The sequence below is a fragment of the Esox lucius genome, chromosome 12 (genome assembly GCF_011004845.1).
Source record: "Esox lucius isolate fEsoLuc1 chromosome 12, fEsoLuc1.pri, whole genome shotgun sequence".
Classification (NCBI taxonomy): Eukaryota; Metazoa; Chordata; class Actinopteri; order Esociformes; family Esocidae; genus Esox; species Esox lucius.
This window is the reverse complement of record NC_047580.1, coordinates 11,439,666-11,458,203: the sequence shown is the minus strand read 5'-3', so window position 1 is coordinate 11,458,203 and position 18,538 is coordinate 11,439,666. Positions and strand designations below refer to the sequence as shown.

The window sequence follows — 18,538 nt, the reverse complement described above, 5'->3', positions numbered from 1 at the left end:
AGAGTCTGGTTATATCAGTGGGCGGTAAAATGGAGGCAGTTGTCGAACGCAAAGGATTTGATATTAGGTAGTAAATATGACAACTTTAAGATTGTTATTTTGTCCTATACATTTTCAGTTATACATTGTCTCTAAAAAAGCAAAATGTAGGGGCCTGAATACTTTCGGAAGGCACTGTAAATGCTGAAAGTCTGCACTGTAACCTATGAGTCAGGTCCAATGTGATGGAGTACAGAGCAGTGGCGTCATTAGGCCTGGGTGTCAGGGGATATAGCCCTGGATCTTTTATGAACAGCCCCGGATCTCAAACGGACCAAAACATAGTAATAATAAAAAAATAGCCCCTGATCTATTCATCTGTAATTCCAATCGCGCATTATGACAATGTAGGCGTGTAGGCCGCTAGCATGTACATCGAAATGTTCCGCGTGTACATTCAAAACCCTGTACTTTCTGTCCCGGGCGGGGCGGGAAGGTGGGCTAAGCCCCGAATGTATTGTGATCCTAGCAACGCCTCTGGTACAGAGCCAAAACAACACAACTTCTGTCACTGTCCAAACACTTGCACTGTATCGATTGACTGGGTGTCTGGACTGACTGACTGGACTATATAGGCAGTATCTGTAGATGAGTCACTGGAGGAGGAAAAGCATTTGATGCATCCTGCTGGTTATTCTTTGAACTGCAACAGTAGGTTTTGTATTTTTGCCACTCTGGTTTTGATACTATGGGAGCACCCTGTGATTTTTAAGCCCATTGAGCAATGGAGATGACAAAAGCAAAATGAATCTGTGAACTGGCTACTAAACACCAAAACATACTGAGCTAAGCCGGAAGATTCCAATATTGTGATTAACAAGAGAAGAATACAACACTTTAAGGATAAATACAGTTTTTTTTTTTTTGTTTTTTTTTACAAACAAACAAAACGTTTACAAGAAGTATAGCACCTTTTATGTTGACATACAGTAAAATTAAAGAAACAGTCCACAAAGAGAGTGTTTGCCAGTAGAAACCCGTAGCATCTTATTAGTCCAAATTCATTCGCTTTGTTTTTGTTATTGGTTTCATACAAAATTCTCTAATACATAGTCTAACATTGCAGTCATCTTTTCGTCATATAAGTTAAAGTCAGTTAATAAAGTCAATATAAAATGTGAAAACAACAGAATTATCAGAAAAAATGCCCCTTTTGAACCAAAAACTTGAGGGAAAATATTGCCCAACTATACAACCAAGGGTGCCTTTGATAGCTTGAAAGGAAATGTTCTCCTCATTTCTTTCTCCTTCATAGACGCAGGAGAGGCGAAAGACATTTGGTGAAATCCTGCTCAGAACTTTTTCTCACAATTGACGTCAGAGCCTATGCAGGCAATCACGAGAATAGGAATCTTTATACACACGTCTAAAAATAGCTGTAGCTTGACTGCTACTGGTCTCCTCTCTGATTGGCTGAGCCTTTTCCGACACAGTCTTTGATTTCTCCCTTGAGCTCGGCCAGCTGGGTAGAGTGACTGGCCAAGGTTCCGTTGACCTGTGACAGGTACGAGTCTGAGTGCGTCTCCAACTCTGCCCTGATCCTCTCCAGGTGTTCTGCCAGCTCCCCCAGGCTGCCACACTGTCCCTCCACGTGGGTAACACGACTATCCACCTCCTTCACCTCCCTCTGCACCCCCAAGGCTGTGCTCCGGCAGCCCTGCAGCTCTCCAGCCAGCCTCCTCCTCAGGCTAACCAGCTCCCCCTTCAGCTGGGCTAATCGTCGCTCCCCGGCCCCTAGGAGAGAGGCCTGTTGCCCTACCAGCTGGGTGATGCCCTGGACCTGGTTGACTAGCTGGTTCTCTCTCTGTGTCCACGTGGCGTTAGCGTTGCCAACCTCCTTGGTAAACAGGCTGACGGAGTCCCTCAGGCCCTTCAGGGTGCGGTTCACAGAGTGGACGTTGATCTTCAGGAGGGTGATCTCTCCCTGGACGGAGCCTTCTTCATCCTCCTGGTCAAGACGGCTCAGCAGTGTCAGCAAGGTGGCGTTGAGACGGTCCAGCCGGTCAGTGTGGGAGTCCACACGACCCGACAAATTCTTCTCCACCTCCCCGCAGTCCTCCTCCAGGCCTGTCCCCATGCCTCCTCCAGGAGGTGTGGCGGGTGAGCAGGAGGATGTGCAGAGGAGCTCCAGGTCTGTGAGTTGTTTCTGGATGCCATCCAGGTCTCCCTCCACCCTCCTTCTGACCGACTCGATCTCGTTCTCTAGAGCGGGCACCACGTGACCCTCCAGCAGAGCGGGGGCAGTGGCGTTGCTCAGCTCCTCCACGGCCACAAAGACCCTCTCCTCCAGGGTCCTCAGCTTGTCCTCCAGCAGGATCTTGAAGCCGTCCAGGCCCCCAGGCACCACACCAAAACCCACGTCCCCGGACTCGGTGCTGTTGAGCCGGGCATCCACGTACTCAAGACGGCCCTCTATCAGGGTCTCCAGGTGGATGGTCTGCTCGGTGAGTGCTGCCTGGAGCTGGCGTTGAGACTCCGTCAATCCCTTCACCGATTCCTCCAACATCAACACTCTCTGAGACAGGCTGTTCACCTGCAGGGACAATCACATGTCAAACTGTGTACAGAAGAGCTGTGATATTTTGTTACAATTCTTTTGTCATTACATGATTATGACATTTAGCATTTCAACGCTCTTCTCCACAGAGACTTAAATTAAATTAATGTATGTTGCAGTAAGAGTCATTGTGCGATTTATTTTTAACTATAACCCAATGGTTACACTACATTGTTTAAGGTACAGTATTATATGCCCATAGTGTAGCATATAATAGTGTGGCTGTCTAAAAGTATTGGTGTATTTCGGTTACCCACATCCCAAAATAAATAAAAAGCATGTCCACCGAAAATAGTAACATGTAATGAGTATTCCTTGGTACCTGTCCGCAGCAGCTTTCAGTGAGGGTAAGACCCTGTATCTGGGCTTGAAGAGTCCCAAGCTCCTCTCTCAATCCGGTTTCTCTGCCGTCCAGCGATTGCTGGATCTGCTCCTGGCCATTCATGTGCTCGTTGTGACACTGTCTTTGGACCTCTCCGATCCTCTCATCACAGTGGTTCTCCAGGACTGACAAACGTCTCTCGAAGCCATCCAGGATGTCAGCACGGACATCGGCCAGCTTAGCATCCAGCAGCTCCTCCAGGACAGAAGGGGAGCCTGTCCCGGTGACAGGCCTGCCGGTCACGGCCTCAAACAGCCTCTTCAGCTGCCCGTCATGGCCCAGGACCATGCCCTGAGAAAAGATCATGTTAATGGTTTGGTTTTAGGTAGCCACTTTTCTCTAATGCTTTATGAGAGTCTGAATGTTACTAATCAGCAATATGCCAAAAGTACACAATGTTCAGACTGTATAGAGGGGGAACAAACCCAAAAAATCAGATCAACTTTGCATTCAAGTATTTATTTTGTGACAAAACCAGGTCACTCTTTCTTGGTTCCTATTTTGGTTCTGGTAACTGTAGTCACTTCCTCTCTATATTTTTATCTACCTCTTTGATTCATGCAAGGATAAATGCTTTATTCATTCAGTATAATCTTGTAATAACACATATTGCCTTGTTTAATGATTTCTACTACTATGCTAAGTAAAGTTACTTGAATTATGAGATCATTTTCATAGTCTATCTTTCCTTGAGTCATGTTGTTTTTTTCAGTTCTGCTTTTCAGAGTAGACTTTCCATTGGTTTCACGACAACATGATAACACACACCTGTATCTCCTCCAGCATGTGTCCCTTGGCTCTGAGCTCATCCTTCACCTCTGTCACCTTCCCAGCCAGATCCCCAAATCCAGGGAAGTCTTCTCCCTCATCCAGTCCATCCGGGGCCCCGTCTGGGATCACCCCGAAGCCAATGGAGGAGTCGGAGCGACGGGGCGCCGTGGAGAGCAATGACACCAGCATCCTGTTCGTGTCCTCCCGGAGCGAGAGGCGCAGACGCTCCTCTAGTCCCACCACCATCCCGTTCAGAGTGTCCAGGCCCTGGGCCAGACGGCGCAGGTCCTCCTCCATTTGGTCCAGACGCTCGCCGCTGACACCAACTTTATTACCTGGAGAGAAAGAGGAAACTTTATTTCTTAAGGCACCGGGAGAAAAAGGAAAAAGCATAGCAAGGTTTGAACTATGCCTTGGAAAATATATTCCAAAACTTCCTTACCATAGTTAGGCTTGACATTCCCAATGGGCAGATGTCCAGAGGGAATGGGTCTGCTATCAGGCTGACTTGGGAAAGGCCTCCCTGGCTCCAGATTAGCTCCACCGGGGACAGGTTTGTGGTCCAGGGGGGGTCTGGGTTGGCCGTGGGGGTACCCTTTCATCCCAGGCCGGTAGGGGGCACCCCCTTTGAACAGAGGTGTATCTGGCATGGAGGTGGGCCCGTCGTAACAGTTCTCTCCAGAGTACCCCGGACAACACCTCCATTCCAGCTCCGTAATGGTCTTATGGCCCACCTTGTACTTAGGCTTGTAGAAGCTCCGGTACCTAGAGTGAAGGATGGAGAAGAGATGAATGTCAGTATCTATCTTAAAAAGCAAGGAGGTAGGAAAGATGATGGTTTATCAGATTAGGTAGGGTATGGACTGATTAGGTAGAGTATGGACTGATTATGTAGGATATGGACTGATTAGGTAGGATATGGACTGATTAGGTAGAGTATGGACTGATTATGTAGGATATGGACTGATTAGGTAGAGTATGGACTGATTATGTAGGATATGGACTGATTATGTAGGATATGGACTGATTATGTAGGATATGGACTGATTATGTAGGGTATGGACTGATTAGGTAGAGTATGGACTGATTATGTAGGATATGGACTGATTATGTAGGATATGGACTGATTAGGTAGGATATGGACTGATTAGGTAGGGTATGGACTGATTAGGTAGAGTATGGACTGATTATGTAGGATATGGACTGATTATGTAGGATATGGACTGATTATGTAGGGTATGGACTGATTAGGTAGAGTATGGACTGATTATGTAGGATATGGTCTGATTAGGTAGGATATGGACTGATTATGTAGGATATGGACTGATTATGTAGGATATGGACTGATTATGTAGGATATGGACTGATTAGGTAGGGGATGGACTGATTAGGTAGAGTATAGACTGATTAGGTAGAGTATAGACTGATTAGGTAGGGGATGGACTGTAGATCGGGGAATTTACAGACAGTGTGGTGAGACCTGTTGTCCTGAGACAACACTTAGTTAATACTCCAGAGGTTCTCAAACCTTTCCTCTGGGAATGACAGCCATTCCTTGTTTTTGAACTTTTCCAGAGCTACAGCAGCACATGTGATTTAATTTGTGGACTACTTATCATTCCATTGGTTAGATTAATCAAATAAACTAGTTCAGGGTTACAACAAAAATTGAAAAGATCTCCAAGTTCCCAAGGACATGTTTGAGGACCACTGATGTACTGTGCCCATGTAATGAGAAGTGGTGTTCTCTATATCTCTCTTCACCCCAGTATGTCTTTCTACACCCCCCCCAGCCCCCCCACGTTCTATGCCTCCCCTTCCTCTTTCTCCCCTCCAACACTTCCTCTCAGATCTTTTCTATTTGAAGTAACAATCCTTTGATTCTTTTTTTGTCACTACTGCAGCCCTCTGAGAGGTTTCAATTTCATCAGAGAGAATCTTACATCCCATCTAAGGCAGTCATAACACGGATGTTCTTTAGATGCACACACCCACAAAGTTTACATTATACTGTCCTTTATTACTATACCTGGGACCAAAAAATATTCCTAGTTAAAATAATATCATCCCTTACACTATGTAACCCTAACCATGATCCCCTGAAATGTTCCCATAACCTCAAAACAGATAATAGCCATTCTTCTCAGGAATTTTCTCGATGCGTTTTAACGAAAAGGTGGTCTCTCTGTAATGCTTGTTTATAATCCACTGGAATGGAAAGCCATTGTCACATTGTACGACGATCCAATTACTGTGATGACTAGTGAAGCATTACTGGAAGACTTTCCGCCCACAAGGCCGGGGCGGAGTCACAAAGGCACAGACAGCACAGTTGGCTGGGACAGTACAGTGGTAAACACACTCCGACCACCAGAGGGAAGCACTAACACACGACTCTTTCTCTGGCAAAACTACGGTGAGAGGGGTCCACACCATCATTAACCTTGAGTTACGGTACATATGTGTAAGAGTCCTGTGGGTCGATTTTCAAGATGCTAGGTTCACTTACATGACGACAGGACACTTCTGCCCCCAGATGCACTTGGTGGTGTACTCCGCCTTGACATAGGTGGCCATGCCGTCCTGCATGGTGCATGTGATGTTCTTCTGGACCACATACGCACAGTGATTTCTATCAGAGAGAGAGAGAGAGAGAGAGAGAGATGTGGGAATGAGAGTACAGGACATCAATAACAGCAGGACAAAAGATCAGAATATCATCAAGTCCTCGGGCTGATGCTGCGTCTCCACAAGCTGCGAACGAACTTAGCGACCGTCGCTACACCAACACACAGCTGCACTTCAAAATGGGCCAAGGTTGGAACAGAATAGCAGGAATTATATTCAAAATGAAAACCCAGCCCAAATGATCAATTTCCAATAGTAACTACGGCTAGGCCAAAATCCCAGATAAAGACAAATGTATGTGTCTTTTTAAGGCCATGCCTTCAACGGTGTCCAAAAAGCTTTACGGCTGAGATTACCCAAAAGTCATACAGAACAGCTACGCCCTCACAACTGATATTTCATTTTTCATTTATTCTGTTGCTTTATCGTCCATGTAACTATAGCAACAGGCTAAATGTTCCTTGGCCCATCCACACAGGAAACTGTCCTCAGGTCCCTTCAGGCCCAGTTAGGCACTGTTACGTTCCAGGGGATTCTTATTATTTAGCTCATGTGAAACGCAGTACTGGTCCACAGCTGTTCAGGGCACACAGAAGTGATTTGGAGGAGAGAGTAAAAACGTTGAGGCAGATAAATGTGTTTAGACCAAGTTAACAGTTCACAGGGCACAGAGAGAGGACAAGTAAAAAAAAAAAGACTTATCAGAAACCCTTTCCTTATTCGTTTAAGCGTCCCCATGCTTTCCGCGTATGTGTGCATGCGTTTGTGAACTCCCGCTCTCTCTGTCCCTCGCTCTATTGACTCTGTTGATAGTGGGCTGCAGGAGGAATGACTGGGCTCCTTTCATTCCAACCAGACGACCTGTTGCCGGGGCGTGCGTTGTCAAGGAAATGATTAGCGTTGCTGTCGAGTGACCTGACCTGACCACTTATGTTACAGTGCCAAGCATCCAGTTGTGCCGGGGGCGGGGTTGATATGCCTTTTTGGGACACTGGGATACTTCTATCTAGACATTCCCCTAAAATAAAAACAAGAAGAGCGAGGAAAGGTCTGTCTGTCACACATACAGAAACCTTTATCCACTGTCCCACCCAAGATTTGAACCAGTGCTCCTCTGCTGTGCATGCATAAAGGATCTTCTTTATGTGTCACTTGATGGGTAAACATGGGTTCAGGTGTTCTCCCCATAAACGTATTGATGAATGCCCTCAAGTCTTCAGAGTCCAACATCTACAACTTCTCCAACCTTCTACCTCAACATTTTCAACCTTCTTCTGTTGTCTTAACCACAGCACCACTCAAAAGCCAGCTGACAGGTGGAGCAAGTCTTGATTAAGACAGAATGGTTCATACAGTGCCATGTGCATGGAACACACACACTCACCTTCCCCACACCCACAAACACATACGGACGTTCTCCTTGGCTCTAAAAGCCATAATGTTGCAAATGGTTTCAAAATCACATTGTCAAAAACTAAAGAGATACATATTGAGGCAGTTCCCTCCACATACATATTGAACTTACTGACATATAAAACAGCTTTACTACCTGTTGTCTGGCTAATTCATGAGAGGTCAAGGAGAAGGCCTGGTTTTAGGAAAATAAGTTAAGGTGGTTGTAAAATGATATGCGAATGAGTGTGTGTGTGTAAGTGTGTGAGCATCTGCTTGCGTCAGTGTGTAAATGAGAGGCTCATCTCATGTTACCCGCAGTGTCAGACAGAGGAGAGAATACAGTCTGTGCTCCCAGAGTTGTTTGTCAGGTGCACATCTGGGCAGAGCCAATGGCCTTGAGAAATTCAGCACCACGGCCTAGAAATCGGGAACCCAAATGTATACAGCCCCTAGGAAGTGTCTTCTGCCCTCCTCCTATATTCACGCTCTCGTTCCCTTTTCCTCCGAACTTTGTCATCCACAGTAATTACTTCCCCTCTTCACTCGTCCTTTCCTTTCTTCTCCAACTCATGTTGTTTTCATCTCCTCTTCCCACTCCTCTTCTCCCATCCCTTCTCTCCAGCCATTTCATGGCTCTGTCAATGTCATTTTGGTTCTGTGGGATATTTAATCCTGGCAGGTGTCTTAAAGGCAAAGAGAGAAATGCTATGAGATGAGTACAGCAAGGCAGAGAAAGAAGAACAAAGGAACATCAATATGTGAGTTAAATGAGTAACAGAGATATTTAATCACAAAGGCAGATAGTGAAGTAGAGGTATATGACAATGCCCTGAGTCATTGTGGACAGGTGTTTGAATTCTGGCAGTGGCACACTGTTCCTGTGGGGTCCAGCAGGGGGTGATGCAAAGTAGGTTGGATGTCAGGTAGGGCTGCCATGTGTTGTCCGGCAACTGATTGTTGTAGGTCGGGTTCCTTTTGAGCTCAATCAAGGTTTTTGGCTAGGGATTGCATTCTCCTCCTGCATGTGTTTGCTGTTGAAAACTTCCTGGTTGAGTGAGCCATGTGATAAAGGCAGAACTTCTTGGTGAAACATGCATTGGAGGACACAATTAGACCTTTGACTTTCCCACAGCGGCTGGACTAGGCAAGGCCATAACCAGAAACTGACCACCACAAAAACGTGACGGGAGAAAATGAGGGTGACATTTTACAACAATAGGGGACCTGTTCACACTTACACCTTGGAGCTCACAGACCACCCCCACCCCCCCCCACCTATTTCCCACTGAGACCACACAGAGCCATAAAGATTATGAGGGCTTAATAATCTAGGCCTCGAGTGCGCAAGTGTGTGTGGGTGTGTGTGTGTGCCCAGATGGTGTGGTGTGTGTGTGTCAATGCATGTTTCTCTGAGTATCAGCTGGCTTCAGCTGCTGTCCCGGTTCTGGGAACTTTGAATTGGCTTATTGTACTGTATGTGAGACATCCCGGCAACAGTCAGGCCATGTTAATCCAGACACTAGAGACTGAGCAGAACTGATCCAGTAACAGTCTCAGATGAGAGGACAATATGTATGAATCTTTTACGGCTTTGAGAGGGGTGAACTTTACCCCTTTCATCTTAGCCAACAAAAGTGTTTACACAAAAGACATCTGTTCCCGACCCTAGATGCTTAAAATACAATTCTCACCTCACGCTCTTCACCTGTGCCCTACAACTCAAATCAGATTCTGTAACTTTTTTAAGCCACGACCCCCTTAAAACAAAATCTCTATACCTTGCGCATCTACAGACCCAACGTCCCTTTGACAACAAGACAGTACAGTCCCTTTCACAACTATCTCCCAACATTCTCCCTCATTTCCCCTCCCTCTCATTTCCTCTGGCTGGCATTTTCTCTGCCATAACGGAGTTTGAGTCCGTTTGTGCTGGTGCAAGTGTGGTCCATTCCCGCTGTAAATATTTCCAGGATAACATTACAGTTCCGAAATTCTATGTGCATCTCCCAAAAGGAAAGGTTCCCTTTAAAATCCTTCCATGGAGAGCTTTGGCAAATATTGTTGCAAGTAGGCCCCTGCCCTCTTCCGAGTCCATGACAACGCACCCCTCAACCCATCCACTCATTTCCTGTCTCTTCATGTTTCCTCTCTTTGAATTTATTTCTCGTTTCCAAATTCTCTCACTATTTCTCTCTTCCCCAAACACTGCACAGTCTCTGTCTCTTCTATATCTTCCGTACTCTCTCTCTCTCTCTCTCTCTGTCTCTTCTATATCTTCCCTACTCTCTCTCTCTCTCTGTCTCCCATCATATATCTTTCTCTCTCCATCTCCCTTTGTTTTTCTCTCTCACCATCTGTGACTTCTCCCGCTGCCTTTTCCACAGCTGTAGTGACCACGTTATTGCTGTGTGTTAATGACATGTTATTCTCACCTGCAGGATTCAATAGAACCATCTAGAACCTGTCCTACACCGTAACATCAGATAGATTTATTGGTGGAGAGAGAGAACCAATATAAACTTTAACAACCCTTTCAACAGTCCGGCAAATGATCCCAGGCAGATATAGTCCCTCCCCCCTCCCGCATCTCTCTTTTTCTCTCTCTGTCCCTCTGTGGTTTTTAATCAAACATACTTCCAATGCTGTGACAGGTCTTATGGTCCCCCAGTGTTTCAAATGATGTATAGGGTACCTGTGGCTCTTGATGAGGTTTAAAATAGACAGAGAGCAATATTCCTGACCACTGGGATCCCTCTGTCTTGGAGTGTGTGTATGCGGGGAAGGGGGGGGTATAGTCAGCAAGGTCAGTGCATATGGATTTTTTGTACATTTTCACCTTTGGTTCCACCATTTTTCAAAAATCATTCAGTCACTATCAACAGACCAATATATATCAAATGATGTTATTTCAGCACCCAGCTCGACCAAAAACACACTAACGCACACAATCTCTTTCAAATGGCAAAAACATTTCCTATAGCTTCAGTTTTGGAAAGGCAGTGAGAGGCTCCAAAGCAGGAAGCTCTTGTGCCAACCCATTTAAAGAGCTCCCTCTACCCCAAGGTATTTCCTGACAAATGTAATCTACTTTAGTCAAGAAAAGCTACCCAGGATTTTCAACCGAAATACTTAAGTTACTAATACTTTGGGATTGCAGTGCGGGAGTAAATAACTGCCATCGTGGGAAAGAATGTGCTTGATAAAAAGAAAAATCTGCTTGTAGGAGTGCACCTGCTTGTAGAGAGATATTAAAGAGTATTACAAATATTGTTTCTACCTGCTGGTTATAGCTGGAAGCATGCTTGTCAAAGCATCTTGGGGAATGTCAGGAATGTCTGTATCTCTGCTGTCATCTCGACACAATACACTACATAAACAACATTTAAGGAACAACAATGACAGTTTTTCTGAGCATATCTGTCCCCACACCCTGCAATTCAACAGGGCAAGGCTCCGTCTCAGGCCCATGCTAAAAGGGAAATAAACAGGCACACCAACATGATTCATGACCTCCTGACCTCAACGACATTTCACCCTTAACCCCCGACCCTGTTCTAATTCATCAACGGATGTCACAGTATGTTTGTATACAGCAACACTAAACAATTCTTACGTGGATTCACATTGCTACTCATGATCTAGAGCATGTCATGTCTCACACAACCATTCACAGAGTTTATTGACAAGATGTTAGTGAAAGTCAGCTGATTAAGTTAAGGGTCAATCTGGAGTTCAAAGAATCACAAAGCGGACACCCCGCCACTTTTTGGTAAAAAGCTGAGTCTGAGGGACTGGGCTACAGAAATGTAATCACTATTAAATGCACATAGAGCTATGGAAACAAGGATTGCTATTCCTGATTTCAAAATGTCCCTCAACGTGTTCTACCTGCAACCACTCTATTAACGAAGGTCTGGTCATTGAGACAGAAATATGGTAGCAATAGAATGCATTAAAAACCATCCCAATGAGCTGCAGGAAAGACAACTTCTGTAGCCATATATTTTCAGTCCCATACAGTCCAGTTGTAGCCATATATTTTCAGTCCCATACAGTCCAGTTGTAGCCATATATTTTCAGTCCCATACAGTCCAGTTGTAGCCATATATTTTCAGTCCCATACAGTCCAGTTGTAGCCATATATTTTCAGTCCCATACAGTCCAGTTGTAGCCATATATTTTCAGTCCCATACAGTCCAGTTGTAGCCATATATTTTCAGTCCCATACAGTCCAGTTGTAGCCATTGGGATCATTGTCTGCCCTGTCACTGCAGGGCCACATTCCCTCCCACCAGGAAGTGGCCAGCATGAATGGGCCTGAACGGCCGTCGAATCACACGCTCCATTGAAACAAGACAGAAAAAGGCAAACCAGCTGAAGAATTGTCAGAGAGGCCTGTGATGTGTTCATTTTATGCAGTGACCATTAGTCTATAGAAGCTTTTTATTTTGTTAAGTAATTTTATTCGTGTGTGTCGTGTTTTTACTGGGTGTTTCTGGGTGTCAGAAATTCCAAAAAAGTGAAAAACGCACGTGTGTTATTTTAAAGGCTCCATATTTCCACTGGACCTGACACCAACTGCAGTCGTATATCTGCCGTGGTGGTGAGTCTGTGATACACCCCCAGGGTCCTGTATGTCCTGAGGGACTTAGAAGGCCTCTTATTACTGCAGGAAGATAGACAGAGATATCCTCAGTGTCCACCGTGGTCCTAGTTCTGTTTCTAACGCCATAGTAAATTAGTGTTTTTTTTTAAACTTCCGTTCAATTAGCATCCCCATTAGCCATTGCACATGCAGCAGGTACCCGTACCAGGGTCTACACACAGTACGAATCCATGACAGGTATAGACAAGACAACAAACCATCATTATTTTACACTTGATTCAAAAATGTTTTCTAGTAAAATAAAAAAAGTCCCATAATGGCGAGATAGAAATAACCATAATGTGATGTACAATGAGTGCCTTGGCTTTGGAATCTGAACGAGCGACCTCTCGTTTACTGTTTACCACTTTCCGTTGACTAAACTGCATTTTGAAAACCTGCCTCAAGCATGCCAGAAAACTCTTTAAACTGACCACATAAGATATGTTGCATTAAAGTCAATCGCAGAGTGATGGCTCCCCAAATGTAATTACCAGTTTTCCTTAGAAACTATTAACTGCTGAACTGAGGATGAAGAGCATATTGTACTTCTTAAAGGGTCACTGAGCAGAATCCTGCCTCTGAAGATTACAAGACTGAATTTAAACAATAACATGACTTGTCGCCTCCTCTTCCCATACTGAACAAAACCAGAATAGTATTAGCAAGTCCAGGGTGGTTTAGGTTGAGAAGGACAATCCTGAGACTGTCTAAAGCCGGTGTGTGTAAACTATGTTAATACAAACTGATAGATGGACCGGTGAGAATGTTTAAATAGAGACTCTCTCAGGCAGTCTGAGAGAGGAGGCAAAAGTATTTGACATTAACATTAACTGCAAAACTGTCTTTTTTTCCCTGTATGCTTGTATGTATGCATGCTAGTAGTACAGTAAACATTTTACAAATGTTTTTCTGGCATTTTTCTTTATTTGCAGAGACATCGGAGAAAGATGAGTTTTGATGAAAGCGTGGTTGGCAGGATTCACCAGTATATGTGCACTGAAAGCAGCAGCCTAGACCAGTAGACAACCATAGACAACGCCAATTACCCTTGTATACCACAGTTAGAGGCCATGCACTGGTCTTGGAATACTGACACCTGAATTTATACGCATTTCCAACAAGAGCTTTCATTCTCATTCTAATTTTACATTTCTGTCAGCTACTGCTTTATGTCTAGAAGTGAAGTGAAAGTAACTGGTATGAGCAACCATTGCATGTACATTTATGATGAGTTAAAGAAGTTCCTCTATATATGGTCTAAGTATACAGTGTTTCTAAGCTTTTAGTTGACCCCCTAAATTATATTTCTCATTGTTGTTTCAACAGAGAAATGAGTTGTGAAACATTGTTAAATTTGACTAAAATGCATTATGAAAATCAGTCTAAAGCATGTTGAAAACCACTTCCAACTCTCCCACTATCCCACAAATACATTGTAGTCTATGGCTAAGAGATGACTCACCAAAATGGGATTACTAATTTTCGAAAACGAAACAAAATAAAATATACCCAAATATATTTTGTACATCAATTACAAGCACAGGAAGCATGAAATGAAGGCCATGTGTCATAATGAGTGAACTACTCCTTTATGTCCATTCTCTGCCCTCAGCATGGTTACAGTAAGTTAAGGGTTAATGTTTTTGATAGGGTTAAGTCGAGGCATTCATTCCAAATGGTTAGGGTCTGTGGTTTGGGAAAGGGTTTAAAAGAAATGACTGCATGGCTTTAAAATAAGAAAGGGCTTAGCACCAGGACTGAACATTAAACTCAGGGCCGGATTCCGCCCTCTACATCCATCCACCACCCATCCACTATGCCCTGACCACAGCCTTACTTGGTGGTGATAATTCTAACTGCTGCCCCTACTCTCAGAGTTATTCAGAACATTCTGGGAGCTATTTTCCGCTGGGAGCTGGCGTGTTCTCGCTAGTGCACGTGTATGTTCGTGTGTATGTTTGAAATTATTGTTATTTGGAGTGGTTGGTGCCACTATCATAAACCCAACAATCTGACACCAGACAGTATGTTACCAAGCGCGGTCTCATGACTGACATGGTGACAGTGGATTAGGCCAATAAGACTTCAAAGTAAAATGCATACTGACACCACTGGAAAGGTTAACGCATAGTGACTTTCGAAAGAGAGAGGGAGACCAAAAGATGGTGCGAAGGTGAGCGAGAGAGTGACAGGTGGGAGAGTGAGAGACAGAGAATGACAGAGACAGGACAAGAAAGAATGACAGTAGATGGATGTGTTGAGTGTTTCCGGTTCAGTGTTAGCAGCGTGGGCACCTATTGTCCTTGTGGGATCCAGGTTCTACTTTATGTCATTGTCACAAGAACTACAGGTCCTGATATTGTATATAGGTACTAACAGCCACTCCAGCGGGTAAATTGAAAATCTTGTCACTCAGACTTTGTCTTCCCCAAATTGCACCATGAAACCCAAAAAAACCCCAAAGGAATGTAATCTTTTTTTTAGCAAATAACATTGCATTTGACAGAATATAGGGGTTACCATGGTAATGGAACCAACAGCATCACCACTCTGTGACAATTTTCCCCTCTATGGTGCCACTCTCAAGCTTGAATCTGACTATACTAGTAAACAGTAGTTTACAGTAAACTAGTTTACAGTAGTAAACAGAAGTCATCGCTAGCAATTAAAATGATCAAAACGATCTTAAAATACAAGAAACAAATGATTGCACATGGAATTAATCATTCAGCGATGTACTCCATTGCTTTCAGTGGACACATTTTATTGCTGACACTGTGGGTGGTTATAATATGATCCTATAATAGGATAACTAGTCTCATGACTAATTGTTTTTAAACATTTCTTGGAAAAATACAACAGCAAACTAATTGGTAAATCGGGTAATGTCAGCTACTGTATTGGGTAATGCCAGCTATCAGGTGCTAACAACTAGTTACGTTAGAGACAAATAATACCGTTTTTCCATAGCAGTTGCTTGCACCCTGTAGCACTGTACATTGAACCTTGGTTTGCCCCGTCAACCACAAATATCTGTAAAGTGACTGCACTAGGACTTCAGACAAAGTATACATTTGTTTTCTTCTGTGGTGGCATAGATTCAGCGGGCGGTGTGTCACCGCTGCAGTAAAGCGGTACAGAAAACTCTGTTGCGGTGAATATATCGATACAGCCTCAGTGTTAGTTCGCATTAAGGAAAGGAAAGGATGAGGGTTAAGGTGAGCTGGGAAAAAGTGGGAGGAAAGGCAACACTTGGCCTAATCAAAAACCAGGATCATGGGTTACATTCCCACCGGTATCAATATAAAAATACAGCATATGCATCCCACTACTGTAAGAGTGTCTGCTAAATGACTGCAATCTCCCTTGTACAGATTCTGGGTGTAAACAGAAGACACATTTTTGAAACAAATCCACCTCCGGGGTAAATTAAATGATATGGGATTCTATGTAAGGACCCGCCTGTTTCAGTGAATTTCAGTGATGAGGGGAGAAGACGGGGTGAGGGAGGGGTGAGGGTAAAGACAAATGAGGACCAGGCCAGGGTCTGTCTCCCGAGACTGTTTGAGAAAATCAGCAGGTAGCTGGGGAGCTGTCCAGAGTGGTACACTTCTCAGGAGAAGCCAAGCAAGAGAACGGGGGGAGGTGGGATCGCCCAGGCAACAACCTTCCATTTGGAAATATCTCTTTGCGATCTTAAATATCTCTCGGCAGAACATACCATTTCATCTGTCAGCGTGGGTCACTCCTTACTGTTCCATGACAATTCACTTAAATACATATTATCAGCAAATTAGATGGGTGAAACCCAGAAAACCTTGAAGCAGGGATTATTCCCCTTCATTGACAAACTTGATCCACCACACTCACTTGCTCTTATGTGGGGAGCCTAAAGCCTTATAGCAATCTCTCTCGATGTCACTCTTTCAACTTTATTTAAATTTAAAGGCTTCATGTGAATGGATTATTTATATTTTATAAGCATGATACAACAAATAACAGAAGTAAACCTTTCTAAATAATGATCTACTGATGTGATTGTTTTGAGAGTTGGTACATGATTCAAACAGCATCTTATAAGGGCAGGCCATGGCGCGGGTATAGCCTGGCACTGTGGCACCACTCCCATCTGGCTAGGGGTACCCAGCTGTAGGTCTGCTTCTAATTGAACCCCCTCTATGCACACACACACACACACACAGACACAGACACAGACACACACACACTGGTACCCAAAAACCTCAGAAGATCAATACTCATCATCAGCTCAGCTCTCCCTCTGCTACCCAATAAAGCTCTTAATGACCTCTTTGTTTCCACAATGTCATTGTTGCTCCATAATGTTGATCCTCTGTCACAGATGGTCTCAAGTGTAAACCACAGACAAAACCTGATGGTGGGTGTCTGCGTGTGTGTGTGTGTGTGTGTGTGTGTGTGTGTGTGTGTGTAAGAGAGTGAGTGAGTGAAGAAGCAGAGTCAATTCAGCCAATGTTAAAGAAGCCATGCGCTAACATAAAGCATGTTTTATCAGCCGTCCATAACGTGTTGCTCAAAGGAAACTGAGACAATGATGGGTCACTTTTATCGTAAATTGTTTTGAACTCTTGGGAAGGATACTGCCATGAGGACGTGCCATGAGATTCTTTAATGTCAATTAAATGATGTTGACCACTTTGACAGTGGTACTGCTGAGGGAAGTAAGTGCAAATAGCCAAAATAAATTCCCAACCATTTGTTTCTGTATGACAGTGTATAGTGCTACTCACAGTCACCAGGTGTGGTTATCTAAAAACTACACACCACTGTTTTAGAGGTGCAGCACAATTTCAAATCATTATAAGGAAGCAGATAATGTACAGGTCAGGTTAGACAGTTTGAGTATGTGTGCTTACTTGTGGCGGGTCATATGCTTCCCCAGGGTGGAGTGTCCAGACTTGTACAGGTTGTATCTGTTGCCATGGCCTCCATAGAACGGGTTACCAAGGCCTGTCCCATAGAAGGTTCCTTTGGTGTCCACAAGTGATAGCAGAACCCCCAGAATGAAGGGCTGCAAAGCAGCTTGAGACAACCTCATTTTCCCCACCAAGAGGCTGCAGAAATAGCACCCGCAGAGAAAGCACAGGCAAAAATGAAGTCCGATTGAGAACTAAAGATGATTGAAAACAGGATGATCTGCGTGTTAAAGATCCTCGGTGCCTCCTGTGGTTTGGTCTTGTCTTCAGTCCCTTCTGAGGGAAACCTGTCGTCCAAACATCTGCAGAGTCCAGAGCATCCTGACCTGTCCCGCACCTCCTCGCTTCTGTCCTCTCCAAAGTCCCTCAGACAAGTGGCAGCCACAGGCAGAGCAAACTGGGAACCAGGGAAGGACAGCGGGGTGGGGGGAGTGAGAGAGGGAGGGAGAAAACACAGCTAAAGGTAAAGAAAAGGGGGAGAAACAGAGAGTGAGAGGGATAGAGAGATAGAAAGAGTCTCTAGGAATGCCAGAGCTCCATAGGCATATGCATGTGTGTGTGTGTGTGTGTGTGTGAGAGAGAGAGAGAGGGGAACGTGCTGACTAAGCTCCCTCGGTCTTCTGTGTGCTGTGTGTGTCGGCGTGTGGGTGTGTGTGGAGCAGTGTGCTCCACTACCGTCTCTGAGGGGGCTGGCTGACAGGCAGAAGCCATTTGCATAACCCTCCCCACTACCCCAGCCCAGACACAGGGAGACTAACGGTATAGGCCCACTTTCTCGCTCTCTCTCCACTTTCTCCCTCGTTCCCTTCAACTTGAGAATAGTTGAACTAGAAACAGAACAGCTCTGATTTTTCATTAATTTCTCCAACCACTAGCAGTGTGTGTGTGTGTGTGTGTGTGTGTGTGTGTGTGGTGTAGGTACGTGTGGGAAAGCATCTATAAATGTCTCTCTCTTTCTCCTCCCTGTAAGGTCGTCCACTCCTTCAACGACTACCTTACTTTCTGTATATCCCATTATGGGAAACAGACACCAAAAACAATGGCGTTGTGATTTGGACGTTGATACATTAACAATAAGTGTCAGGACACCGGCCTGTCTGACATGCACAGCCCTCCTCTCTGGACTGTTTCAGTGGTCCGCGGAGAGGGAGGCAGGTGTCTGAAGG

At 44.6% G+C, this 18,538-nt stretch overlaps 1 protein-coding gene across 1 annotated transcript; it reads right to left on the bottom strand.

Annotated features, from left to right (window-relative positions):
- Positions 1-518: 518 nt before the first annotated feature.
- Positions 519-18,035, bottom strand: LOC105013937 (EMILIN-3). Its single transcript, XM_010875820.3, has 6 exons — positions 17,313-18,035; positions 6,259-6,381; positions 4,192-4,514; positions 3,747-4,084; positions 2,919-3,269; positions 519-2,572 (listed from the first exon to the last, which is right to left on the bottom strand). The coding sequence occupies exons 1-6, from the start codon at positions 17,492-17,494 to the stop codon at positions 1,430-1,432; spliced, it is 2,460 nt and encodes an 819-aa protein (XP_010874122.2). The 5' UTR covers positions 17,495-18,035; the 3' UTR covers positions 519-1,429.
- Between the last annotated feature and the right edge of the window lie 503 nt (positions 18,036-18,538).

What these genes read in the sequence shown, in the direction of transcription:
- LOC105013937 (XM_010875820.3), bottom strand. Translation starts at nt 17,494, where the DNA reads ATGAGGTTGTCTCAAGCTGCTTTGCAGCCCTTCATTCTGGGGGTTCTG. An exon ending in AAGCATATGACCCGCCACAA is followed by an intron (nt 6,382 to 17,312) that starts GTAAGCACACAT and finishes TCTCTCTGATAG; the next exon opens with AAATCACTGTGCGTATGTGG. An exon ending in GAATGTCAAGCCTAACTATG is followed by an intron (nt 4,085 to 4,191) that starts GTAAGGAAGTTT and finishes CTTTCTCTCCAG; the next exon opens with GTAATAAAGTTGGTGTCAGC.